We start from the raw sequence: 22,482 nt of genomic DNA, 5'->3' as shown, positions 1-22,482 counted from the left end.
ACAGTCTCTTAGGCAAAGAAAACTAGTCTGCAGCATTGCTGAAAATGTAATGAACTGCTATGAAGCTGCAAGTATTTTAACTGAATGACTCTGGGGAGCTGAGTGGCAGTAGCTGTTTCTGGGCTTTTAGGTGAATGTAGCATCAAATGTGCTTCTGGTGAGTACTGAAGCTTTTGTTGTTGCTTGTAACCACACAACCTGGCATGCAGTTTCTGGCCTCTGCTCCAGCAATGTACCTAAGAAAGCCAGGATTCAAATGAAAGCCTACAAGTCACTGGAAGGAATTTCTTGAACTTCAGAGCAGAATTTTAAAAGTCCATGCTTATACACCTGAAAAGTAGCATGAAGAAGGAGCTGAAGTCAGATGAAAGCTCGCACAGAAGAGTTGGTGTCTGTAGCAGGAAATGTTTAGTCTCAGGAGCTGGAATTCCTCTGTCAGTTCTTCTTGACTACATAAATCTGATAAAATATATGAAGTTGAAGAGCAGGGCTTTGGGAAGCTAAGATTTTTGAACTTTTGTTCAGAGCAATAGAAATAGAGTAGGCAGTGTTGTCACTCCAGTTCCTACAGTCGTGCCTTGCTACGTTGATTTGCAGTATTTTTAGTATGTGAGATTACAGGGTGAGTCTGGGACCTTATGAACTTCATATACCCAGCCTTTTGGGTCTTGAGGGCATGCTAGTGAGGCTATCTTGTCTGTGCTGGTTACCATCCCTTTTGTTCTCAGATCTGAATGGTATACTCATGTACATATTTTCCTCTTTAGTTGCCAGGAGCATGATGCTGTGTCCTCCCAAACATCTCTGGCCATGAACTCAATTAGCAGAAGGGAGCACTGGGATAGGGAAGAAGAATGGAGTGTATGGGATAGGGAGTATTAGAATTAAGCAAGGGGAAGGTTCTCTTCAACTCAGATTTCTAACACTTGGGCTTTTGTGGCTTTAGTGAAAATATTTTCTTGTGTTGTGCAATCTAAACTGGCATGTCTGTGTCTTGCTTGTCCACTGGCCAAAGGCTGTAGCTTCCTCAGAGTCTGAAACCCCATTGCAAGGCCTTATCCAATAGCCAGGGAATGTTTGTCACTGAAGTCTCAATATGCAGTGACAGAAATCTTTAATCCCTCGTGGTCAGGTATTTAAGAGAAGTGAGAATGTGCCTTTTAGTTTTTTTTGTGGCAGAAAACTTCATCCTCTTAAGTTGCTGTGCACACAAAGGGCTTGCTGTAGCTGAAATCTGTAGTCCATACACAGCTCATCAGTAACAAACATTGGTTTGTTGGGATATCTAGTTGCTTTTTGCTTGTTGTGTGCACACAGCAACTTTAAAGCAGCGTAGGTGCCTCTGGTCAAAAGTAAAGTGATTAACTATGGCAGGAAGAAGATTGCAAACTAGGAAGCTGAGGAAGGCTCTGCTTTTCACAAGCCAAAACTTGAGAGGGAAGGTGCACATGGCTGCCCATGCTGAGACATAGAGTGCTCACAGGTGGAATATATTAGCCATCAGTGGTGACTGCCAGAAACTACATGAGACCAAATTTTGCTCCATGAGCAATCACAGGAGATAAATGAGGCAATTTTTCTGTAATTGCAAGGTCAAACTTGAAAATAACCTTGGTATGGACCCAGAAGAGACAGAATACTTTTTGGTTTTATGGAAGTGGTATTATGGTGGTAATATGCTGAAATGAGAAGGACCAGTTAATGACTAATTTTACAGTTGTAAGGCATGACATAAGAAGAGCCAGTTGGATGGCATAGATTTTTAGTAAGTACATTGAGTTGCAAATTGTAGCATTGAAGTGCAGGATGGAAAAGTGCCATATTAGTTTGAATACATGTGGTCTTAAATATCAGGCAACCCTCACTTTTCTGAGGAAATTTTTGCATGTGCTTTTTATGTATTTATCTCTTCCACAGTGTCTGTCTATATCTTGCCTTAAGGCCCCTTTCACTCCTCTTCCAAATCAGGTGTGAATTATCCCTTTTATCAGATAGCCAGCTGTGATACTCTGGGGCAGTAAAACCTTTTGATCATAGGACTAAAACCTCCCTGGATTTAAAGAGTTTTGCCTGGGAGGAAAGGAAGAATGGAGAAGGTGCTTTGGTCCTCTGATACTGGAGCATGTTTCCTGTGGCTGGGGAGCAAAAGGACTATGAGGTTGTTCCCCCCATCCACACCTCCTTGAGCATTCTGGTCCATGGGGATGCAGTCATGTTTGCATATGCTCACCAAAAGGTGCCATAAGCTCTTCAAAGGCTTTGTATCAAAGTCCTGGGAACACAGTTTGCAAAGGAGGGTGAGTTGGATTATTTCAGATATTTGTGGGGGAAGGGAGAAAGGTGGAGGGAGTCAGACAATAGCTCTTTATGTGTTTGGGGCTAATATGCCCTGAAGAAAAGGAGGACCCAGCAAAAGACAAATTGCAGACCGGCTAATCAGTGCTTTGTTGGACATTACAGCAAGAATGAATAGAAAGGCTAAAACAAAACATGAAGGTGGTATGTGGTTAATGGGATAATTTGCAACATGAGTTCACCAAAACCAAAGTGTACTGGACTAATCTGCTTACTGACATTTTAGATCGTATCTGATGTCTGTTTCCTACTATGGCTCTGAGCAGGCATTTGCTGTAGTGCCACTTGGGAACTGTTTAATTAAGGTAGAGAAAATGAATATTCTTGCAGGAGGGTAGTTGGAGAAGGACCTGGGCAAAGAAGCATTGTCAGTTTGTCATTTTGAAAATCAAATTAGTGGAAAGGATGCCACTAATAAAGTCCCACAAGTATAACTCTTTAGGCCACTTGAAAAATGCTTTTTCATTTTGTTATCTTGTCATAGAAACCTGAAATATGCCATGGCAACTTTTCGATAGCAGAGCCTTAGCAGGCATTTTCTGAAGAGAAGAGGATGAATCCTACTTAGAAACGAATTTTGCAGGTCAGAGGGAAAGAGTAGAATTGGAGCCAAGCTAATAGCTAGTTACAAATTAGGGATATTTGGCTGAAAACAAGAACAACAAAATACCTGGGTGACCTGTTTGCCTACAGTATGTCTCAGCCTCTTATATTAGGAACATAGTAGAACATTTTGTGGCCTAATCACATAAAAAGCAAAATTGTGTGTGTTATGTATGGTTAGGACTTCATATGAGAATCTGTATATAATCGTGACCCTCCAGTCAAGAAAGAATCTTTCCAGCCATCTTCTGAACTGCTCTGCCTACATGATCAAGAAATTAAGAAGCCTTTTGTACACAGACCTGACTTTCTTTTTAACAGTAGAAAGGCTGCTAGCTTATGTAGTTACTATTAGTAAACAGAAGTTACCCATCAGGACTAACGAGTCCTGGTAAGAATAAGTAATTTTATGAAGGATTTACCAGCCTTTTTTAAAAGACAAGATAAAGTTGAGCCCCTGGCAGCTTTTAGGATAGTAGCATCTCATGAAGGAGGGAATGAGGGCAAAAGGTATTGTAGAAGTGGCTTGTTTTCACTAGCAGCCTTTGCTTTCAGGGCTTTGACTAACCAGCCATGATGTGTAGCACTGCAAAATCTTTGTGAACTAATGCTCTTCAATTTCCCACGCAGAACTAAAACCGATAGCCATGTTAAAGATAGATTCATGAGCCATGATTGCACTTTGTCTGGTCTCTGAACAAGCTTCAGTTTTCAAGGCTTACTCATCAAAATTTTGCATTTCTTTCAGTCTAAAGTTGGAGTTCCCTGTCTAGTTTTTGTCATTCATTTCTGTGTTGCACCTTGAGCTTCTTTTGGCAATAATTTAAAGCTAATGCTGAATGTAACTGAGCAGCGTCCTTCAAAGTGATCTTATTTGTCCGTCTCTGCTGTCTTGTGAGTCTGGAATTCAGGAATTAACCATTTTAGCTGAGAATGTCTTTTTTAATCTGAGGTTTAACAAGATTTCAATGGATTGCACATTGCTGATTTTTCTCAGTCTGCCGTAGATTTCAGACTGCTTTTGTGAAACAGACAAAATGTGATACAAATCTTCAGCCAGCCAGTAAGTGTTGCCTTCAGAGGTGAGGCATCCATTTGACATGCAAATTATGTCAATTTGCATTTAGGAATAACCAGGAAATAATTGTGGGACAGCTGAGAATCCCTCAAGTGTTTGTCACCTTTGGACTAACATGCATCTGATCCTTGTAATTTCAATTACTGCAAAAGCCCAAAAGCTGGACCTTTCAACTACTTTATTGCAAACTGCTTGGTACATGTTTCTTACATTTCTTGGCTTCAGTCTGCCTTCCATTTTGCCACTGACCTTCTGTCACCATTTGTTTCTTGCGGCATTTGTCATGACCATTTCTGTTTAGCATGGACTCTCTGCTCGAGTGACAGGACTGTTTCATCTTACGATCCTAAATGGCGCATCACAGTCTCCTGTGCTGGTTTTGTTTCTTTTCTTGCATGTTTTTTTATTTGCTTTGAGTAAATTGCTGGGGGAAAAATACAGATCTGTAGCCATTAATTTCTTTGTTTATCATGAGTTACAATGGTTACTCTAGCATAAACTTTGCTGAAGTCCTTGTGCTCCTCATGATCACTGTGTTAACTCTATTGCTTTTCTTTGTCTCTACATTTAGCATTTCTTCTATTTAGAGCAAGACCACAAGAAAGCTGGTGAGGGACTTTTTGGGGTGTCAAGTAGTGATAGGATTATGGGAAATGGAACAAAAATTAAAATGGGTAGAGTCAGATTGGATGTTAGGAAGAAATTCTTCACCACGAGCATGGTGAGACACTGGAACAGGTTGCCCAGGGAGGTGGTGGAAGCCCTCTCTCAGGACGTTTTAAAGGCCAGGCTGGATGTGACTCTGAGCAACCTGATCTAGTGTGAGGTGTCCCTGCCCATGTCAGGGGGGTCAGAACTAGATGATCCTTGAGGTTCTTTCCAACCCTGACAATTCTATGATTCTATAATGATTTTAGGAGTAGGAGATGATTTCCGATGTATTAGCGCAGGTCTGGATGTATCGGTAATGGGAACAACGTAAAGCCAGCTTGAATAACGCAATGATACCTGCTTTTACAATTATGACCATTTAATTAATTGCTGGCCTAAACCATTTTACAGGTATAACTAAATTCTTAAGTTAGAATGTATTCAAATCAATTATGTATACATTTAATAAAAGCTCTGCGTTTAACATTTTAAATGCAGTGAGTCTCAAATGGATAATGAAAACTTGGAGAGTAATAAAGTATGCAAGAGAATATCCAGAGAAATCTTCCCTTTCTTGAGTGTGGCATTGAAAGAAAAGCAAACATAACAAACCTCATTTTTCCCCCTGGAGTGTCATAGACTTACAACTTGGGTCTTGGTGAATTCTGGAAACTGGGGATTGCAAGCTATTGCTCACTGAGGAGGACAAAGCTGCTGGGAAGAGAAATTGCTTAATATTCTATCAAAGATGACTTTGCATAAAAGAACAAACACTATCTGATGTTTTTTCTTTATTCTGTCAGTGAAATGCAAGTTTGAGTACAAAGTGTTACAGATAAAATCTCCAAAAGTTAATATTGTTCACACATCTAATAATACACAATCTCATTGTGAAAGGAATTGTATAAGATAAGTTGAAAACACTATTCTGTGAACCAACACAATATGTGGTGTCTTGGGTTTCAATCATGTGTAGCAGAGACTGGAACATAGTTTTGCAAACAAATATGTGCAATATTTCTCATAAATTAATAATTTTTTAAAGATGCATGTGTGGTCAGGATTCACTGGAACTATCTGTTTGCATTTTCCTTGTTAGAAGGAAGAAACATCTGTTGGAATTGTGAACTCCCAGGAATGACAGTACAATTAGATCAAAAATTCGTATTGCCCCGCAAAAGCCAGTGGAGGAATACTGTAGTTGGACAAACTTGGCACTTCATTACCCAAATGAATTTAGGTTTCTGAGGTTACACTTCTCATGGTGTTACACAGTGACCATTTTCCCTTTCGGAACCACTGTTCCACAAAGCATGTTTCTTAATAAACTTTTGTGTTGATCTTAACACTTCCACTTAGAGTTGGATTTAAGGTCTAGATAGTCATTCTACTCCACGTAAAGGGAAGAGTGCAGGCAGAAATACTTTGCTCTTCCCCCCCACACCAGAGCTCCTCTTGAGAACTCCCTTTGTTAAGGTTGACTGAGTTGATACTCAGTTTAGGGGAAGGATTGTGAACCACTGGGTTTGTTAGATGCTGTGCTTTTCCACAATGTTAAACACAATCAAACTTCCACATTGTCACTGGTGGACATCAGCAGAATAGTGCCTAGTACATTTTGCTGGAGGCAGCAGTGCTATTTAGCAGATCATTTGTACTGTTGGAAGTGGTCTCTAGATCTATGAGATTTCAGATCTTTAGTCTACACTGTTGCTCTGCAGGCAGAAATTTCGTCCCTGTGCCATGATATGGCCTTGTGCTTCAAGGAGGAAAGCAAACTAAGTTATGGGAAATTAGAGATGCGTTGTTCTTCCTTTTGATTTGTAGTCTGTGTCGGAGAATTTTTAACTACAGGCTTTGCAGAATATTCACACATTGCATTGGGTTGGGGGTTGAATTGGAAAGGACCCTCAAAGGTCATCTTGTCCGGCCCCTTTGCAGTGAGAAGGGACACTCAGTCAGACTGCCCAGGGCCACATCAAGTCTGCTCTTGAATGTCTTCAGGGACAGGTCCTCAACCACATCGCTGGGCAGCCTGTTCCGGTATTTTACCATTTACATTGTGACAAACTTCCTCCTTATGTCCAATCTAAATCTACCCTGCTCCAGTTTCAAACCATTGCCCCTTGTCCTATTGTAATACACCCTTCTGAACAGTCCTTTCCCAGCCTTCCTGTAGGTCCCCTTTAGATAACAAAATGTAGCTATAAGGTCTCCCTGGAAATCTTCTCTTCTCCAGGCTGAGCAGCCCTCATTCTTTCAACTGTCATCATAGGAGAGGTGCTCCAGCCTTCTGAACATCCTTGTGGCCTTGCTATGTACTCACTTCATCAGATCCATGTCTGTCTTGTGTTGGGTGCCCCAGAGCTGGACATATGACTGCAGGTGAGGTCTCACCAGAGCAGAGTGGAGTGGCAGAAATCACCCCTCTTGATTTGCTGGCTGCAGTCCTTGTGATGCAACCCAGGATTCAAATTGCCTTCTGGACTGCAAGTGCACATTGTTGGCTCATGTCCAGCTTCTAGTCCACCAGTACCCCCAAGTCCTTTTCAGCAGGGCTGTTCTCCATTTCATCATCCCCCAGCCTATGCTGATACCAAGGATAGTTCCAATCTAGTGCAGGACCTTGCACTTTGCCTTACTGAACTTCATGAAATTCTCCTCAGCCCACCTCTCCAGACTGTAAGAGCATTGTTTTGTTTTGATTTTTTGTTTGTTTGATTTTGGTTTTAGTTCATTTGGGTTTTAATTTATTTTATTTTTTTGGGGTTGGGTTTTTTCCCTGGATGTTTTTTTTCAGAGCATTTCTCTTCCTACTTGCTGAGTTTAATGTACTGCTACAGCACTTGACTTAGCTTAAACCCCAAGCTTTTACAGTTCCAAATTTAAAATATTCAACTCTTACCTTTTTGTATGACATTTAACAAGGCCAAGTGCTATGTCTTGCACCTGGGTCACAACAACCCCATGGTAAGCTACAGACTTGGAGATGTGTGGTTGGAAAGCTGCAACTTAGAGAGGGACTTGGGAGTACTGCTTGATAGACAACATGAATTAACAGCATGCCTAGGTGGCCAAGAAAGCAAATGGCACCCTGGCTTGTGTTAGAAATACTGTGGCCAGCAGGAACAGGGAGGTGATCATCCATCCCCATGTAGTCGGTACTAGTGAGGCCACACCTTGAGTATTCTGTTCAGTTCAAGGCCACTCTCTACAGGAAGGATATTGAGGTGCTGGAGTCTGTCCAGAGAAGGGCAATGAGGCTTGTGAAGGGCCTGGAGCACATGATCTATGAGGAGCATCGAAGGGAGCTGGGGTTGTTCAGTCTGGAGAAGAGAAGGCTGAGGGGAGACCAGAGGAAAGACCATCTTCTCCTTGGCAACAAGTGACAGGACTGGAGAAAATGGTTACAAGCTGTGCCAGGGGAAGTTTAGGCTGGGTATTAGGAAATACTTCTTCATTGAAAGGTTATCAGACATTGGAATTGTCTGCCCAGTGCAGTGGTGGAGTCGCCATCCTTGGGGGTGTTCAGGGAGTGGTCAGACCTGGCACTTAGTGACATAGTTTAGTGTTGACCCTTCTCAGTACAGGGTTGAAGGTTGGACTGAATGATCTTTGAGGTCTCCTCCAACTGGATATATTCTATGATTCTGTGAAGCTGCAGTGAGCTATACAAACAGCATATGCATGGCCTCTTGGCATTGTTGCTTAGAACCACCATGATATTGCTGAGGCACTCAACCTTGTGTCCAAATGGTTAATGAGCAGGAAAGTTAGAAACAGTGATTTGTAAGGCTGGATAGCAGTATCTTTCCCCTTTTTTGTAAAATTATTAGGGTTGAGGGAAAAATTAAGAGACAGAAGTAAAGAGAACCAAAAAAACAACCAACAAACAAAAAACTACCTCCAAACCCACCCAATGTCATCATTTGGTTAACAGCTTTAAAAAAAAATAATTACAATGTTTATCTATTATTTTCTGCCTTGCTGAAGGTAAGTTGTTGTTACTGTGTGGTAGCAGTTAGTTTGGTGGAGTTTTTGGTTTTCTTTCTTTTAGTGTCAGTTCCCTAGATCAGAAATGAAATGGGAATTATCTCCCTGAACTTGTCTGTCACATTTAATCTACTGTTTCTTCCTGACTATCTTTGCTTCTTATCTCTTTGCTCCAAGTCATACTTCTCTTCTTCCACTAACAATTTATTTTTTATAAAATGTTTTAAGCAGGCAAATGCTTTTCCACAGAATCAGGACAGTAGCTAGCAGGAGCAAAAAATAAACAAACAAAAAAACCCCACACAAACCCCGCCAAAAACGGCCAACCAACCAACTTGTGAGGGAATACAAATTTATGGTGTGACTTTTTTTTTTCTTCCCCCTTGATTTGTAAAACTAAAATAACTGATGCAGTACTTTTAAGTAAAGTTACACTGCATGACTAACAAGGAAACACAGAAAACTTAGAAAATATTGTAATCTGCATTTCTTTTTAAAATATGCTTAGTAATGTGATTATTTGGTTGAAAACTATTTTAAATGGGCTAAAAAATAGCCAGATCATAAGACCTACCAAGCTTTATCAAATTGATTTTTATTTTTTTTTAATTTATTTTGAGCCTCTTTATTTCACTTTAAAAGTGTCAGCTTTTTTTTTTTTTTTTCCTTTTTCCTCCCTCTTTTTATTTTTAGCACTGAAAAGCACTAACCCTGGGTCAGATGCTGGGTTTACAATGTCCTTTAAGCAGCCAAAGCCAATCTGTTTTGAGGAGACTTTTCCTAAGGTGCTTAATCTGGTTAATGGACAAATTGACTGGGAAATTCCACAGTGTGAGCTGTACTGCTGAATGTGACAGTATCCTGATGGTGAAACTGCCAGTAGGTTTGTCAGTGCAGTGATAATGTACAAGAAATACTCCAGGCCATGCATCATATTACACTTTAATCTTTTAGGTAGAAAACCTGAGGAAAATCAGACTAAAATACTGACAGGTGAGACAAGGCTGCTCTTTCAGTTGTGGGGATTTCTGTGAACTGGAGATGCCAGAGTAGCACATCCATGGTTTTTTTCCAAATGTCCAGAGTTTGACATAAGTTGAAAGCTATCATGCGTTACCAATCAATTAAATGATGGCATTTCCTTTAATGGTACAAATACTCCTAACTCGTGGACAGACTAGTGTAGTGAGGATGGAAAAAGACTATAAAGACAAAAATTAACTTGGTTCTGAACTTTAGTTAATCTGTAACTTCAGACCGAAACTGGTAGAACTATTCTGTGTGGGGGTAAAATCTAAACAGGTGAGAAACCTGTGTTTAAGAAAACTCTAAACCAAATTAAAAGTAGACCATGTTTTGGTTCTGGTGAATACAGATCATTGGTGTGCTAAAGGCGCAGACTGACAAATCTAAGGTGTTCATTAGCTGGTACTGCCATATGGCCCGTCATGTTTTACTGGTTAATTTAACCATCTGTCGTGTCTTAAAACTAGTATTCACTTCCAGTACTTGGTTTAGATGTTTTTTTTTTCCTCCTTGGTACTGTACTTTTTATCACACAGTGCTTGTAGTTTCCCATTACCTGAGTTTTACTAGTTTTTATTTATAGTAACATCTGTTGTAGATCATTTGTTGTGAATAGAAGATGCATATATTCAGACAAGCATTTTGGATGCATTTCAGCATAAGAAACAACAAAACTCTATCTATGAGTGTTTGGCCTCCTTCTCCATCTCTCCCCATTTTCACTTCTAATCCTGCACATGTATTCGCATACATAAGCCAGGTTAGTGTCTGTAGTATAGGTTTCATTACACATGATTCAGAGTAAAAACCCTGCTATTCATATCCTCTTTATCACATGTTGCTGTTTCACAATCACAGTGAAGCTGTGGCCTGATGGACTGTGCAATTTATGGGGTTTTAAATATTTTTTTGTAAGGACAAGTATCTAAGAGATACTTGGGGCAAGTATCTAAGAGAAACTGATGTCAAAAAGGGTTTTCAGCCCTGGTAAGCCATTTAAATCAAAAAAGTTCTTTCAGTCAGCAGAAAATCATGCAACACACTTAGCTACTAAATTGCTGTGCTTTTTCCCAGTTTCTATGCCTGCAAGTCTCCTGTCTCACTGATGGGCTTGTTACAATTGCAGCATTGTGTGGGGTTGGGGTTGTTTTTTGTTGTGGTTGGTTTATTATTTTTAAACTTGTAATCCAAGTAGAACTCAGAGGAAATTACATGAAAAATGTCATTATATTTGAAATTAAAAGCCAGCCAGTTGTAGAAGGTCAGTCCTCTGTTAGAAAATCAAATCTCCTGAGCACAACATGTCATAGTGTTTTCAGAGGATGTTTGATACTTAAAGCCTCAAGTAGCCAGAGTTATACTGTGTGTTAAAATGTGAGTGGTTGCAACCAATTTAAATGGTGTAAGCAATGTTGCTGATAAGTGGTAATATAATGGTTGTTGAGCTTTATCCTCAGCTCATATCTTGTTAATGATGTTCCTGTAACATAGACATAAGGAAACTGCTTAACAAGACTCTTGAATATATTTTGTGATGAAGGATTTCTAAATGAGGGTTGAATGTTTTATCTGGTCAGATCTGGATGGTTTTCTTCATGTTGAGATGATCATTTACTTATTTCATATTTCCAATGAGCTCTTAAATCCTGATAGGAGAGCAGTACCATATGCTCTTGATATTAGAGATGTTTAGAGGGTGTCATGAATTTGTAGGACTCCCACAAGTTGAAGGTCTGCAGCAAGACAGGATTACAGGTTATAAAGGCTTTCACAAGGGACACAAATGAATATGATTCAGACTTTATTAAAACATGTGAAAATGCCTAACTGTCATTCATTAATATGGTTTTAGTGTTTTTAGTTTCTTGGAATTAAAAATGCTGCTAATGTAGTATTTTATTAACCTAAACTGTCAGGTTAGCAATGTCATTCAAATGTCTGTTGTATTTATTTCCATGAGAGCCTGCATAATTTCTGATGTGCAGTTAGGGGTTATTTTATGTACTTGTCTCCCGTTACACTTGTCCAAGCATGGTATTTTTCTTCCTGTGGAAACAATATTTTCCTAAGAATCAACTATTTCCCTGTATGATTGAGTAACATACCTGAGTAATTTGAAAACCTCGAGGTGAGATGGTTGTTTGGGTTTTAAGTTTAAAGGCTGGAGATTGTCTTCTTGATCCAATTAGGTAGGACTGTACTCTTTCTACATTCTTTCTATTGCCCTTCTTAAATATGGGAGGAGAGCAAAAGTTGTAGGAATACGGCATCTTTATCTGGTAAAACTTCTGATTGCTTCTAGGTTATCTTTGTTGGCCTTGGCTGGGAGCTCACAAGATAACCCTGCGGAAGCCTGACCGCAAGCTACTTTTACAAGCTCCACAGAGATGCAGAAGGGGAATTACACTTCTATGAGGTTCCATGCCTAGAGACTTACAAAACCTGAGCAGTCTTCCTTTTCTGTGTATTTTGTTCATATATTTAGTCAGCTTCTGTTTCAAAAAACAAATACACCCTATTTTTTTTCCCCTCTTTGCTTTACTTTTGATGCCTCTCACAACTATTTTAATGCCTTTTAGTCATCTACATACTTTATAGTGTTCTGCATCTCTGGCATTGCAGTCAAACAACTTCTCAGTCTTTTGTCAAACAAAAGATAGGACCATTTGAGCAACTAATTATCAAGTGGTTACTTCAGCTCGTAAGTAGCAACCTAGTTCACAATATCTTTGAGTTTGTTTTTAATCTAGAAGAAAGAGAGAAACCAACACTGTTCCTTCTCAGCCATAATTATAAGAATTCCATGTTGACTCTGATGCTAAACACATCATCTGTAATTAATGTCTTGCAGAACTGTAAATTTAATACTTTTGAACTTGCATGTAGAACTGCCTTTGAATTTGCTTGGTGTCTTATATTTCCTCAGGGGGAAAATAACATTGCTGTTAGGGACAGGTTGTCCAGGGACAGGGAATGAATCCATCTGTAGAATATGTGAAAGAGTTGTGTGTGGCTTTGCTACACATCACTGCTTTGGTTTCGAGCATCCCAGAGTGTTGTTAGTGGGGTGAAGGGTTGGCAGCTGGTTGAGAACAGGGTTGGGAGAACTGTGGTTTGGGGTGAGCTGTGCATTAATGATGCCTCTCTGTAGTTCTATGCTTTATTGCTTCCTGGTAGTGTATTGATTGCTGCTTTTCCATTTTGATCTTGTTGCTTTTCCAACCACTCTCTCCATTAGTTTTTTTGAAGCAGATGAAGCTTGCAGCTTCTGGTAGTAAAGGAAGTAGCTGTTTATTGCTAAAGCAAGGTGCAGGCAGGAGACAGTGCTGTACTTCTCTTTCTCTGTGTCATCAATTCTTTGAGTTCACAGTCTTTGTTTTGATCAATTATCTATCTTTCCAGTGTCTTCCAGAGTAGCTGCAGAATATGGTGGAGGGGCTGAGTATGTGTGTGTAGATGAGATAGGCTGCAGTTGTCTGAAATCCATCACGCTTCCTTTTTTTTTTTTCTTTTTTAGAAACAATACAAAAATCTGCAAGTCTTTTGTTTACTTCAACTGTAATTGTTAGTCTTTCTGGAAGTTATCTGTGTGAGCATTACTCAAGATGATACAGCACCAGCAACAAGGATCACTGTTGCTGGAAGAGCTATTAGTTAGTTGATTTCATTGTTTAAACAAAATGTGCAATAAAAACTTGTTCCTAAGTTGAGGCTTGAATAAATTTAATAGATGGTACGAATTTTAAGCATGATGGAAAGGAAATGTTAATTGAGATTGCAACTTACTGTTGCAGTTTTTGAAATGCCAGCTTGATAGAAACATTTTAGAGCGAAACACCGCCAGCGTTTTCAGTTTTTTCTGTTTTTAAGAAATGTGAACAATGCTTAGTACTTTCTGTTTAAATATTGATGTCTGATAATTGGGAAATAGTGTAGTAAAATTGCATCTTGATCTGTAGAAAAGCATCAGTTTCGCTTAAAAGTGTTGGGAGAGACATGCTTTGAAAAGTACAGTCATGTTCTGATGGCCTTCACTTTTGGGATTTGAGAGTGATTGTAAAACAAAATTCTCTCTCTTGCACTGTTTTCTTACCTTGTTTTCTTGAAATGTTAGAGGAATAGTGGCAGTTATTCCCTGACAGAATTTTAATTCCAGAAACCTTTTTTGGGTGTTATCTATTATTCAGGTGGCTTCAAAGTATTTCCAGATGGCCACTTAGACATTTTGGGGCAAGTTAGGTTGGTTTTCTTTTACTGTTTGTCACATCTGGTTATATGTATGTTTATGGTTTAGTAGAGTAATGCCAGTGTTAATTGCATGTGCAGTATACAAATACACTGATCAATATTAGCATAATAAAGTAATACTGAACTTCTGTTTAGTCTTAGACTAGTATTATCACTTGCAGATTTTGAACTATTGTTAGAGTATGAGGGAGGTTGAGTTAAGCCTGCTTCATGGGGAGACTAGCATAAATCTTTGAAGATGTGTTAAATTGCCACTAAAGTCAAGGGAAAAACCTTTTACTTCAGTGAAAGCAGGATAAAGAAGAAACTGTATTATTCTAAAGAGCATTAATTTGTAAATGGACAAAATTACTTCTATAAGTAGTACTTCTAGAAGGGGGTGTACTTATTCTGTAGTAAGTCTGATTTATTGATGGTCTGTCGAGCCTCTGGAATCTTGCCCACCAATGTTTCTATAATTTTTTCTCCGAATACAGATCGAACCAAGCACACAATGAAATTTGGACATAATTATAACAGGCTGTTTCTTGGGCTACTCTAAAGGATACTAGACTTAAGCTGTTCTGAGAATCAATCTTAAAGATGCAGGGTTAAAGAGTGGTTTGAAAATGCAGGCCATGAAGAATTTAATTTTGTAGTAGTATCAAGTTCATCCATAACTGCAGTAAAGATAAAATATGTCTTTGGAATTCTTGGCAGACTGTCTAGTAAGGGGCACAACAGAATTGACTTCCAGCAGTGTGCTAATGGCAAATCAGCCTGAAAAAGGCTTGAAGGCAAAAATACTCAAATAGGATATTCCACTGGAAACATGCATGCAGGTTGGAAAATTCAGAAGAAAACACATATGTGGCACAAGCTGGTTAAGAAGGAAATGGAATAAATTATTCTTTATCTCCAGTCCATTTGTACTAAAGCATAAGTCATGTTGTGTCTGTGTATCTTCCTCATTTCTATCGTTATGCTGCTATCACACTTTGTCTGTGCATTGCATTTAAAAAAAGTAATGTTTGTTAATGCAAAAGAATGACTGTTGACACAATGAAATGAGTGTGGCAGGTGTGTGGCAGGAATGGCTACACTGATGGTCTGAGCAGTGCAAGCTCTGCTGGCAGAATATCACTCACATCCAGGATTTTAATCTCACAGGAGTATCAGCAAGGAGTGTTAAGAGCAATCTTTGATTGTTCTTCTAAACATTTAAATAGGGTGCTAGGACTTTGTGGTACAGACCCAACCTTCGTCAAGCGTTGGTTGCATGCTTGCTTGCTTCTTGCCTTCAAAATGTGTAATGTTTGTACGGCTTACCTGTGACCCTTCTTGGTAAACTTGCTAAGGAACCACAGAAATTCCTAAGTGACAAAAACAGTCACAGCAGGAAATATACAAGTCTCTTTTTAAATATTGTGACATAAAAGAATATTTTTAACAGTAGAATAAAAAGTGGTTTAATACAATGCCAGTTATTTAAAACAAAACAACTATCAAGCAAACCTAACAAAGACGCCCAACCTGTATCTATAGTTTCTCCAGGAGGCATGTTTAATTTATTCATCTTTAGGGGATGCTTTTTTTGAGAGGGGTTTTAGTCTCTGTTTAAGGAGAAGTGATATAATATCTATCTTTCCAAAATACATCGTTTCCCTGAGTAAAATGATGTGACTGGATGATGCAAGTAAAGTGATTAGTTGGAACCGTTGCTGTCCTTGCATGCTGTTTCTATTAGTACGTTGAAAGCATTTGTTTCTTTGTTTTCTTTCTTCTTCTTGGGTGTTTTTTGTTTGTTGGGGCTTTTTTGTTTGTTTGGGTTTTTTTTGTATTTAAGTGCTACTTCCAAGGAAATTTCTAATAAAGTCAAACCATCTATTTGTCACTTTTTTTCTCTGCCTTAAATGTTTCCTCTAAATCTTTTTGCAGCTGGGTCTCGGGCATCTTACAGCAGCCAGCACAGCCACCTTGGCTCCGAGTTAAGGGCACTGCAGTCTCCAGAACACCATATAGATCCTATTTACGAAGACAGAGTTTATCAGAAGCCCCCTATGAGGAGTCTCAGCCAGAGTCAGGGGGACCCTCTGCAACCAGCACACACAGGCACATATCGCACTAGTACAGGTAGGTGGATGCAACCTGCATGATTGTCGTTTTATGAGATACTACTTATTCTCCAGTACTAACTCTTCTTTTTAATATATGCTAACTAAAATGTATTATGTGCATGCCACTCAAACAAAATACCTTGTGTTGATGGCAGCTATCAATAGAACCCTAAGGGCATTCACAAAATGGAGAAACAATGGGTTTTATATTCAGTAGGTTAAGCTAATTTGGAGGGGGGACTTACTCATAAGAAGAGAGAATATTTTTACTCATCTTGTGTGTTGTTTTTGATTCTGTGACAATAGATTTCTCTCACAGAATCTCTGGAGAAATTGTTGGCGGTTTTTTGCTTGCAAAGGTATTTTGTATATTACAAAGGAACTGCAAAGTTCCTTCCACATGAAGCTAAAGGATTGATTGTTCACTTGCTTTCAAAGTTCTCACTCTCTCCTACAGAGGCACACTTAGATGTAGGTACACAGACATACAATTAAACTATGGCATACAGAAAAGCTGCTAGCATCACTGGTTTATCCATAAATAATGACTGTCCACAAAATGCATTGGTGTACAAGTCCTACTTGAAGAATGTTTTCTCAATGAAATAAAATACAGCTGTATGTTGGAACCCGCAAATAGATCATAAATCAACAGGGATATTTATGGTGTTTAATGCACAAAATAATTAGAGTACATAAATGCTACAGCCAAAATAGCCTAAAGCAGATGTAGAAAGAACTTGCCTTAGGAGTTTCAAGTATTTCTGGGGTTTTATCTTTACTGTGTTGATCAAGGAAGGAAGATTATGTCCATTCTCAGATCACTCCCATTTTCATCAAGAAAAAGTAAAATGTACATTTTGGAGCAAGATATTTTGCTGTCTTTTAAAAGTTTTAAATTTATTTATGTATTTTTAAACCCATTTCTCCAAGGTCAAAGCTGGCAAGTTTTGCATGTCCAAAAAATGCTTATTGTTTTATACAAGTTTTGACTGTTCAGAGTATAGGAGAAAATCCCTAAAAAGTGGGGTTTTTTTCCACAGAATTCTCTAGTTTAATACCTGTAACCACTTATACTTTTTGAAGAACAGCATGACACCATTTCCTTCTGTTAAGGGAGCTACCACAGTATATTTCATGTGGAGTTGTATGTGTACATGAAAAAAAGATTACTCTTCTTTGAATGAAGGGAATAAGACCTGTGCCTAAATCACAGAGCATCAGAAGCAGTAATAGTGATTGAAGCAATTTATTTATGTTTAACTTTTAGCCTTGTGTTCCACTTGTGGATGTCTATAAGATGCTCTTTTTCCAAGTCATGCCCTGAAGAGGTTTTCTTGTTTTGCTTGCAAAATATCCCTTGGTTTTCTGTGCTGAAGTAGCAGGCTGTCTTGTGACTGCAATCTTCACAACTCCTCCATAAGGAAGGAAAACCTGTCAACATAGATCACAATCACAGTGAATGAGCCTGGGATGCAGGATGGTAGCGGGTAATACGTGAAGATAGGTTTGCAGAAGGGAAGTGAAAAAACTTAAAAAATGTGCTGCTTTGGGTAGCAGAAATGGGCCCTATGAAGGTGAATTTTGTTTTGCCCTTTGGTGTGTTGATTTGAACATCGGTCCAAGTTCATTCTGAAGAACGACCCCATCAGTCCAGCTCTGTGTTGGGTTGGTCCTCCGTTGCTTTCCCCTTCCACCTTCATCATCTGGGTCAGGGGAAATAAAAGCAGGTAGATATGTGCCAGGCAGATTGTCAATAGCTGTTAGCTATAGGTGCTGTCAGCCTTTCACACAACGAGGCTGAAGAGCATCAGCACTCAGGGACCTATTTTGAGCTGTTGGACTCCTCCTGCCTCTATCATAAATGCATATAAAAAGATTTCCCTTCTGATGGAGACTATAGAGCTTTTCTCAGATTAGCAGCGAGGTAGGGAAGGAGTTCAACTGCAGTTTGGCAATGTAGCTTTTTATGTCTTCATTGGCTTAAGGGTTTTTTGTGGTAGGAGTAAGGTGCCTTTTTGTGGTTGTTATTTAATATAAGAGGGATGTAAATTGCTGTGTACTCCTTGAAGATAGGTGCCCAAGGTTTATGGCCTGTATCTTCAGTTTGTATGAATCACACAGGAGTGGAGGACTGTTCTCCTTTGCCAACCATAGCTGACATTTTTTGTCTATTATAACAGTACCTTTCATTATGAAGGTAGTGCATGCTTTTCCACATCTGATCTAAAGAATTAAAAACAGTGAAGGCAGACTTAGTTTAAGGACTTTGTCCAAAGCCTAGATTTTTATTTTTTTCTCTGTAGCCAACATTGTCCAATACAAAGATAATGGTAGTTATTCTTGCAAACCATTTGCTTTTGTGTGTTTTCAAAAAAAAGAAGAACATTCTTCCTGATCTCGAGAATCTTACTTAATTTGGAAGATTAAATAACTCACAGAATGGGAACTTGGATTTTGGTTTAGCCATTACCTCTTTCATTTTTTTGTGAGCTTTTGAATACTTGTTACATTCAGTGATAAGACCACTCAGGGTTTGGGGTTTTGTTTTGTTTTTTAATCTTCTAGGTGAATCATCATACAATGAGCAGAATTCAAAAAGAACAAATTTCTTTATAGGACTAGCAAATTTGTTCTGTTTACTCACTGGTTTTGGGGTGGGGTTTTTTTGTGGTTTGTTTTTAAATCTTGTCTTTTTCCTCCTCTTTCAGTCATGGATGAAATGCACGATGGTAATTCTGTACTAAGGGTAGAAGGTACAGAGCAGTAGGAGCTTACTGAACATTTCTCTTCCTAGCATGGCTTTAGATAGGGGCAGGATGAATTATTCATCACATTCGTGGTTTAAATTATGCGTTACTATCGTACTGTCTAAGCTAAAAATAATCTTAGAAACTTGACAGGAGTAGCTCCATGGGCTTTTTTGATTGATAACTTATTGCTTACCAATCCCTTCCCTCTTCAAAGGGTAGTACCTTCTCTCATATAAAACACACCAGCCTAAACTTTTGTGCTAATAATGCTAGTAAGTGAAATTCTACTTCTGAAATGGAAAACCACGAAGATGTGCTTGGAGGGAATATTCAGACATAATATAAAGAATTAATCAATTTACTTGCACAATAGCAATTCGTATTTGTGACCAAACTAAATAGCACCAGACAGGTGCTTTAATTATTTTCCTTATAAAACTGAAGGTCTTGCATTATTAATGTAAATCCTAATTTAATAACAGTAGACATAAGTTTATTTGATAGGATGCTTATGTGAACATCTCTGGAATTTGAAGAGGGCTGTTACTTAAGAGAAGGGAAGAATTGCCTTATGACCTGAATGGGAAGTGCAATGTGAAATTCTTCACTTATTTGCAGAATAAGACATTTTGATTATGGATTTAGTCCTTTGGTATTGACATTTAATTCACATTAAACATGAAACAAGTCAAAGATAGCCAAACCTTGCTATTTTTCCAGCCTGGTATTTCTGTAGCTGCCTTGAGGAGAAAGCAGGTTTTCTGGTCAGGTTCTGGCTATCAATGCCCACCTGCAGCAGAGGAGCATGGCTTTGGCATCAGTGGAGTCTTGGGGATTGGTTCCATCACCTTTGGCGGCTGGCAGCACTCTGTCACCTCATAATGCCTGTTGCTTTTGTTGTGACCCCTTAGTGAAAGAGGTGATTCTGTATCTGTAAAAAGGATGTGGTTTCCAGATGAAATTATTAAAAGCTCTGAAAGAGTCCTGTTGCCAGGGAGAGGAATGGGTAGTAAATGTGAGGCCTTTGCTTATCCTAAACTCTAAAAACTGCCGCTTTATCAGACTAAAAAAAGTTTGCTGCTTAAAAGTGCTGGTGAGCTGTGCACACTTAGACCTCAAAACCTGCAAAGTGCTAGCTCTTCAAGAGCACTCACTGGTTCCAGGGGCTGCAGTGAGTATTTTTGCTCCAAACCTCACACAAGTGGCAAGGAAGAACCAGCAATTACACCAGAGGAGTGAACCTCTCTTCCTCAGCTCTGTGAAGGATGTACACATCTCACAGGTTCCAGGGAAACCTTGACATCCTTGAAGAAACTGAACAATTGCCTTGGGATACTCAGTCTGAGGATGGTGTCTGCCTCTGGCCCTGAAAGTATTATTGGAAAGGCCTCATGATGCAGCTCAGTTGTGGGAAGTCAAGCAGCTTGGTTACAATAGCCAGTTGGCATTAGTTTTGAGTTCTGAGTGCATGGAACTGAAGTGCCTCCTTGATGAAGACAAGGCACTGTGAAAACTCTTCTGTGCTTGTCAGAAGGGGAAATGATTGGGCAAAGGAGGTGTTGGCTGTGTGGTTGATACTGTGAAATTAAAAAGAGGATCCCAAAAAGAAAGATTTATTGAAAGGAGGTTGAATAATGAGAGGCTAAGCAATCAGAAGTTTTCATTGCCTCTGAATGGTTGCTTAGTGCAGGACTTGAAGGCTTTACCAAGCATGCTTTTGCAATGGGTTATCCACCAAGGAGTGTGTGGGGAGCTGGGACACTCCTGTAGCACTTCTCATGTGACCTCCTGCCCAATGTCCCTGTGCATGCAGGTATCTGCCAGGCTGCTCTCCAGCTTCTCTGACGCCTTCATGTCCTTCAGGCCAGGTCTCGTTGAAGTTCTTCCCACTGATGCTCGGTTGGTTCCACCAGTGCACTGCCACCTCTGAAGCTGTTACTGAAAGCTGTGCTGCCACAGGCTACAACACCTCCTGCGTACCTTGGTGGAGTGTGCTGACTCAAGAGAACAAACCTGTGAAATTTGTGGTGGCAGGTGCAAACCAGAAATGTGGCACTTTGCAAGATAGGTTTCTGTGAGAGGGAGAGTGCTGTTAGTAGAGCTGTGGAGAGTCAAGGCAGCTCCTTTTCAGAGGGAAGAGTTACCTGTTGCTCGTGGTCATGGTTTCTATTCAAGGACTTGCCAGTGGCAGGGAAAAGCTCTGTATTTCATTGTCCTAAGTCATAATCCCATTTTGTTTGACAGATCTGAGGTGTCTGGTATAGCCTTATCTGTGTTACATTCTTGAGTATGTTTTTAGGTGATTCTTTTTGCAGGTGGCATTGTCTCTGCAGGAGATCTATTTATTTTGTTTAATACATCTTACTCCTTCCTATTAAAATTTTGACAGGAGTAGAATAAATGACATTGTTTCAAACTTTAGTGGTTGCTGTAAAGCTGTTGACAAGAGCAATGAGAGAGAGAGGAAAGTGACAGGAAGGGAAAACCCTGCAAAACCACCTTTAATCTATGAGCAATACCCCACCTTAGAGTGGAGAAGCATTCCTCCAAATGAGACATTTGTGCCTTCAAGTATTGAGCCTATGGTTGCGATACATAGAGGAATCATACCCATCTAAGGATAGTCCAGATTTCTCTGTTGCTCAGGATAGAAATCATTTTAAATGGTCAATATCCACAGCCTTCTTCCTCTGTCCCATGAACAGAATACCTTCAGAAGCTTGTAGTTTGTCCGATGTGTTTTCTTACTAATTTATCTCTTTTCTATATAGAAGGATGATTTAGCACATGTCTGAACGCCTCTCAGATGTCCCTTGGCTTTTGCCATCTATTGAGGGAGAAATGTGATTATAAAATCTTGGTCAGGGCATTACCTACCCTGTGAATCTCCTCTGCCAACCAGTGAGAAAATAGTATTTACTCTGTGCCAGAAACTGTGTGTTTTCTGTGCCAGAAACTGTATTTCTCATCTATTTACTATACATGCGTAGTCTTAAGTTAAAACCTGGTCACGTTAGACTTCAGTGATGCAGGACTGTGTTCATTTTCTTTTATTTACTTCAGTGTTGTGTAGAAATACAAGGTGGTCATTCATGAAATAAGTAATTCAGACACCTTTCATACTTTCATAAATCTTGTAAGTCTGCTGAACAAAAACACAATGCTGTGCCTGAGGTAACTAGCCAGCAATGTCTTCAAGACAACTGATGTTTTTGCTGGAGGATCATTCTGCAGCATTGCATTTGAAAGCACTCTTTCAAAAAGCACCAGACTATTATCTTTTTTTATTATTATTATATTTTTAAATTTTAACTCAAGCTTCCCCCCCAACCCTAGCCCTAACCCTCTCCCCAGCAGTCCATGTGTATGATTGGAGTTTTTACAGTTAAAGTATTCTATGATGTTATTTTTTTTTTTACTAAGTGACTTTCAAAATGACATTTACAGAAGTTTGGTTAGTGTTTCAGCACTGGAATACAAATGTGGTTAACCTAATAGTAAAGTAATCTTTGACTCCAGAGTGTAAACTATCAATTAAAATAGGTGAAGCTCAGTAAGGTGTTCTAAAAATATAGCAGTTGGTAGCCTTTTAAATACTTAGGACTGGAGTACTAAATAGGGAGGAATCAAAACCAGAATGAGAGGACATCCATGTACTTGATGGCTGTAGCATGATGCA

The 22,482-nt window shown here is 39.3% G+C and overlaps 1 protein-coding gene across 7 annotated transcripts in view; it reads left to right on the top strand.

The window, feature by feature from the left end:
- The window catches only part of CTNND2 (catenin delta 2), a 576,017-nt gene that overhangs the window by 334,409 nt on the left and 219,126 nt on the right, over window positions 1-22,482 (top strand). For all 7 annotated transcript variants that reach the window (XM_054164400.1, XM_054164398.1, XM_054164401.1 and 4 more), the window contains one exon: window positions 15,872-16,066. In XM_054164400.1, the coding sequence (XP_054020375.1) occupies window positions 15,872-16,066 (195 nt within the window). The remainder of the gene's footprint in view (window positions 1-15,871; window positions 16,067-22,482) is intronic.

This window comes from Dryobates pubescens, chromosome 9 (assembly GCF_014839835.1).
Source record: "Dryobates pubescens isolate bDryPub1 chromosome 9, bDryPub1.pri, whole genome shotgun sequence".
Taxonomy (NCBI): Eukaryota; Metazoa; Chordata; class Aves; order Piciformes; family Picidae; genus Dryobates; species Dryobates pubescens.
This window is presented reverse-complemented; position numbering and strand designations above follow the sequence as displayed.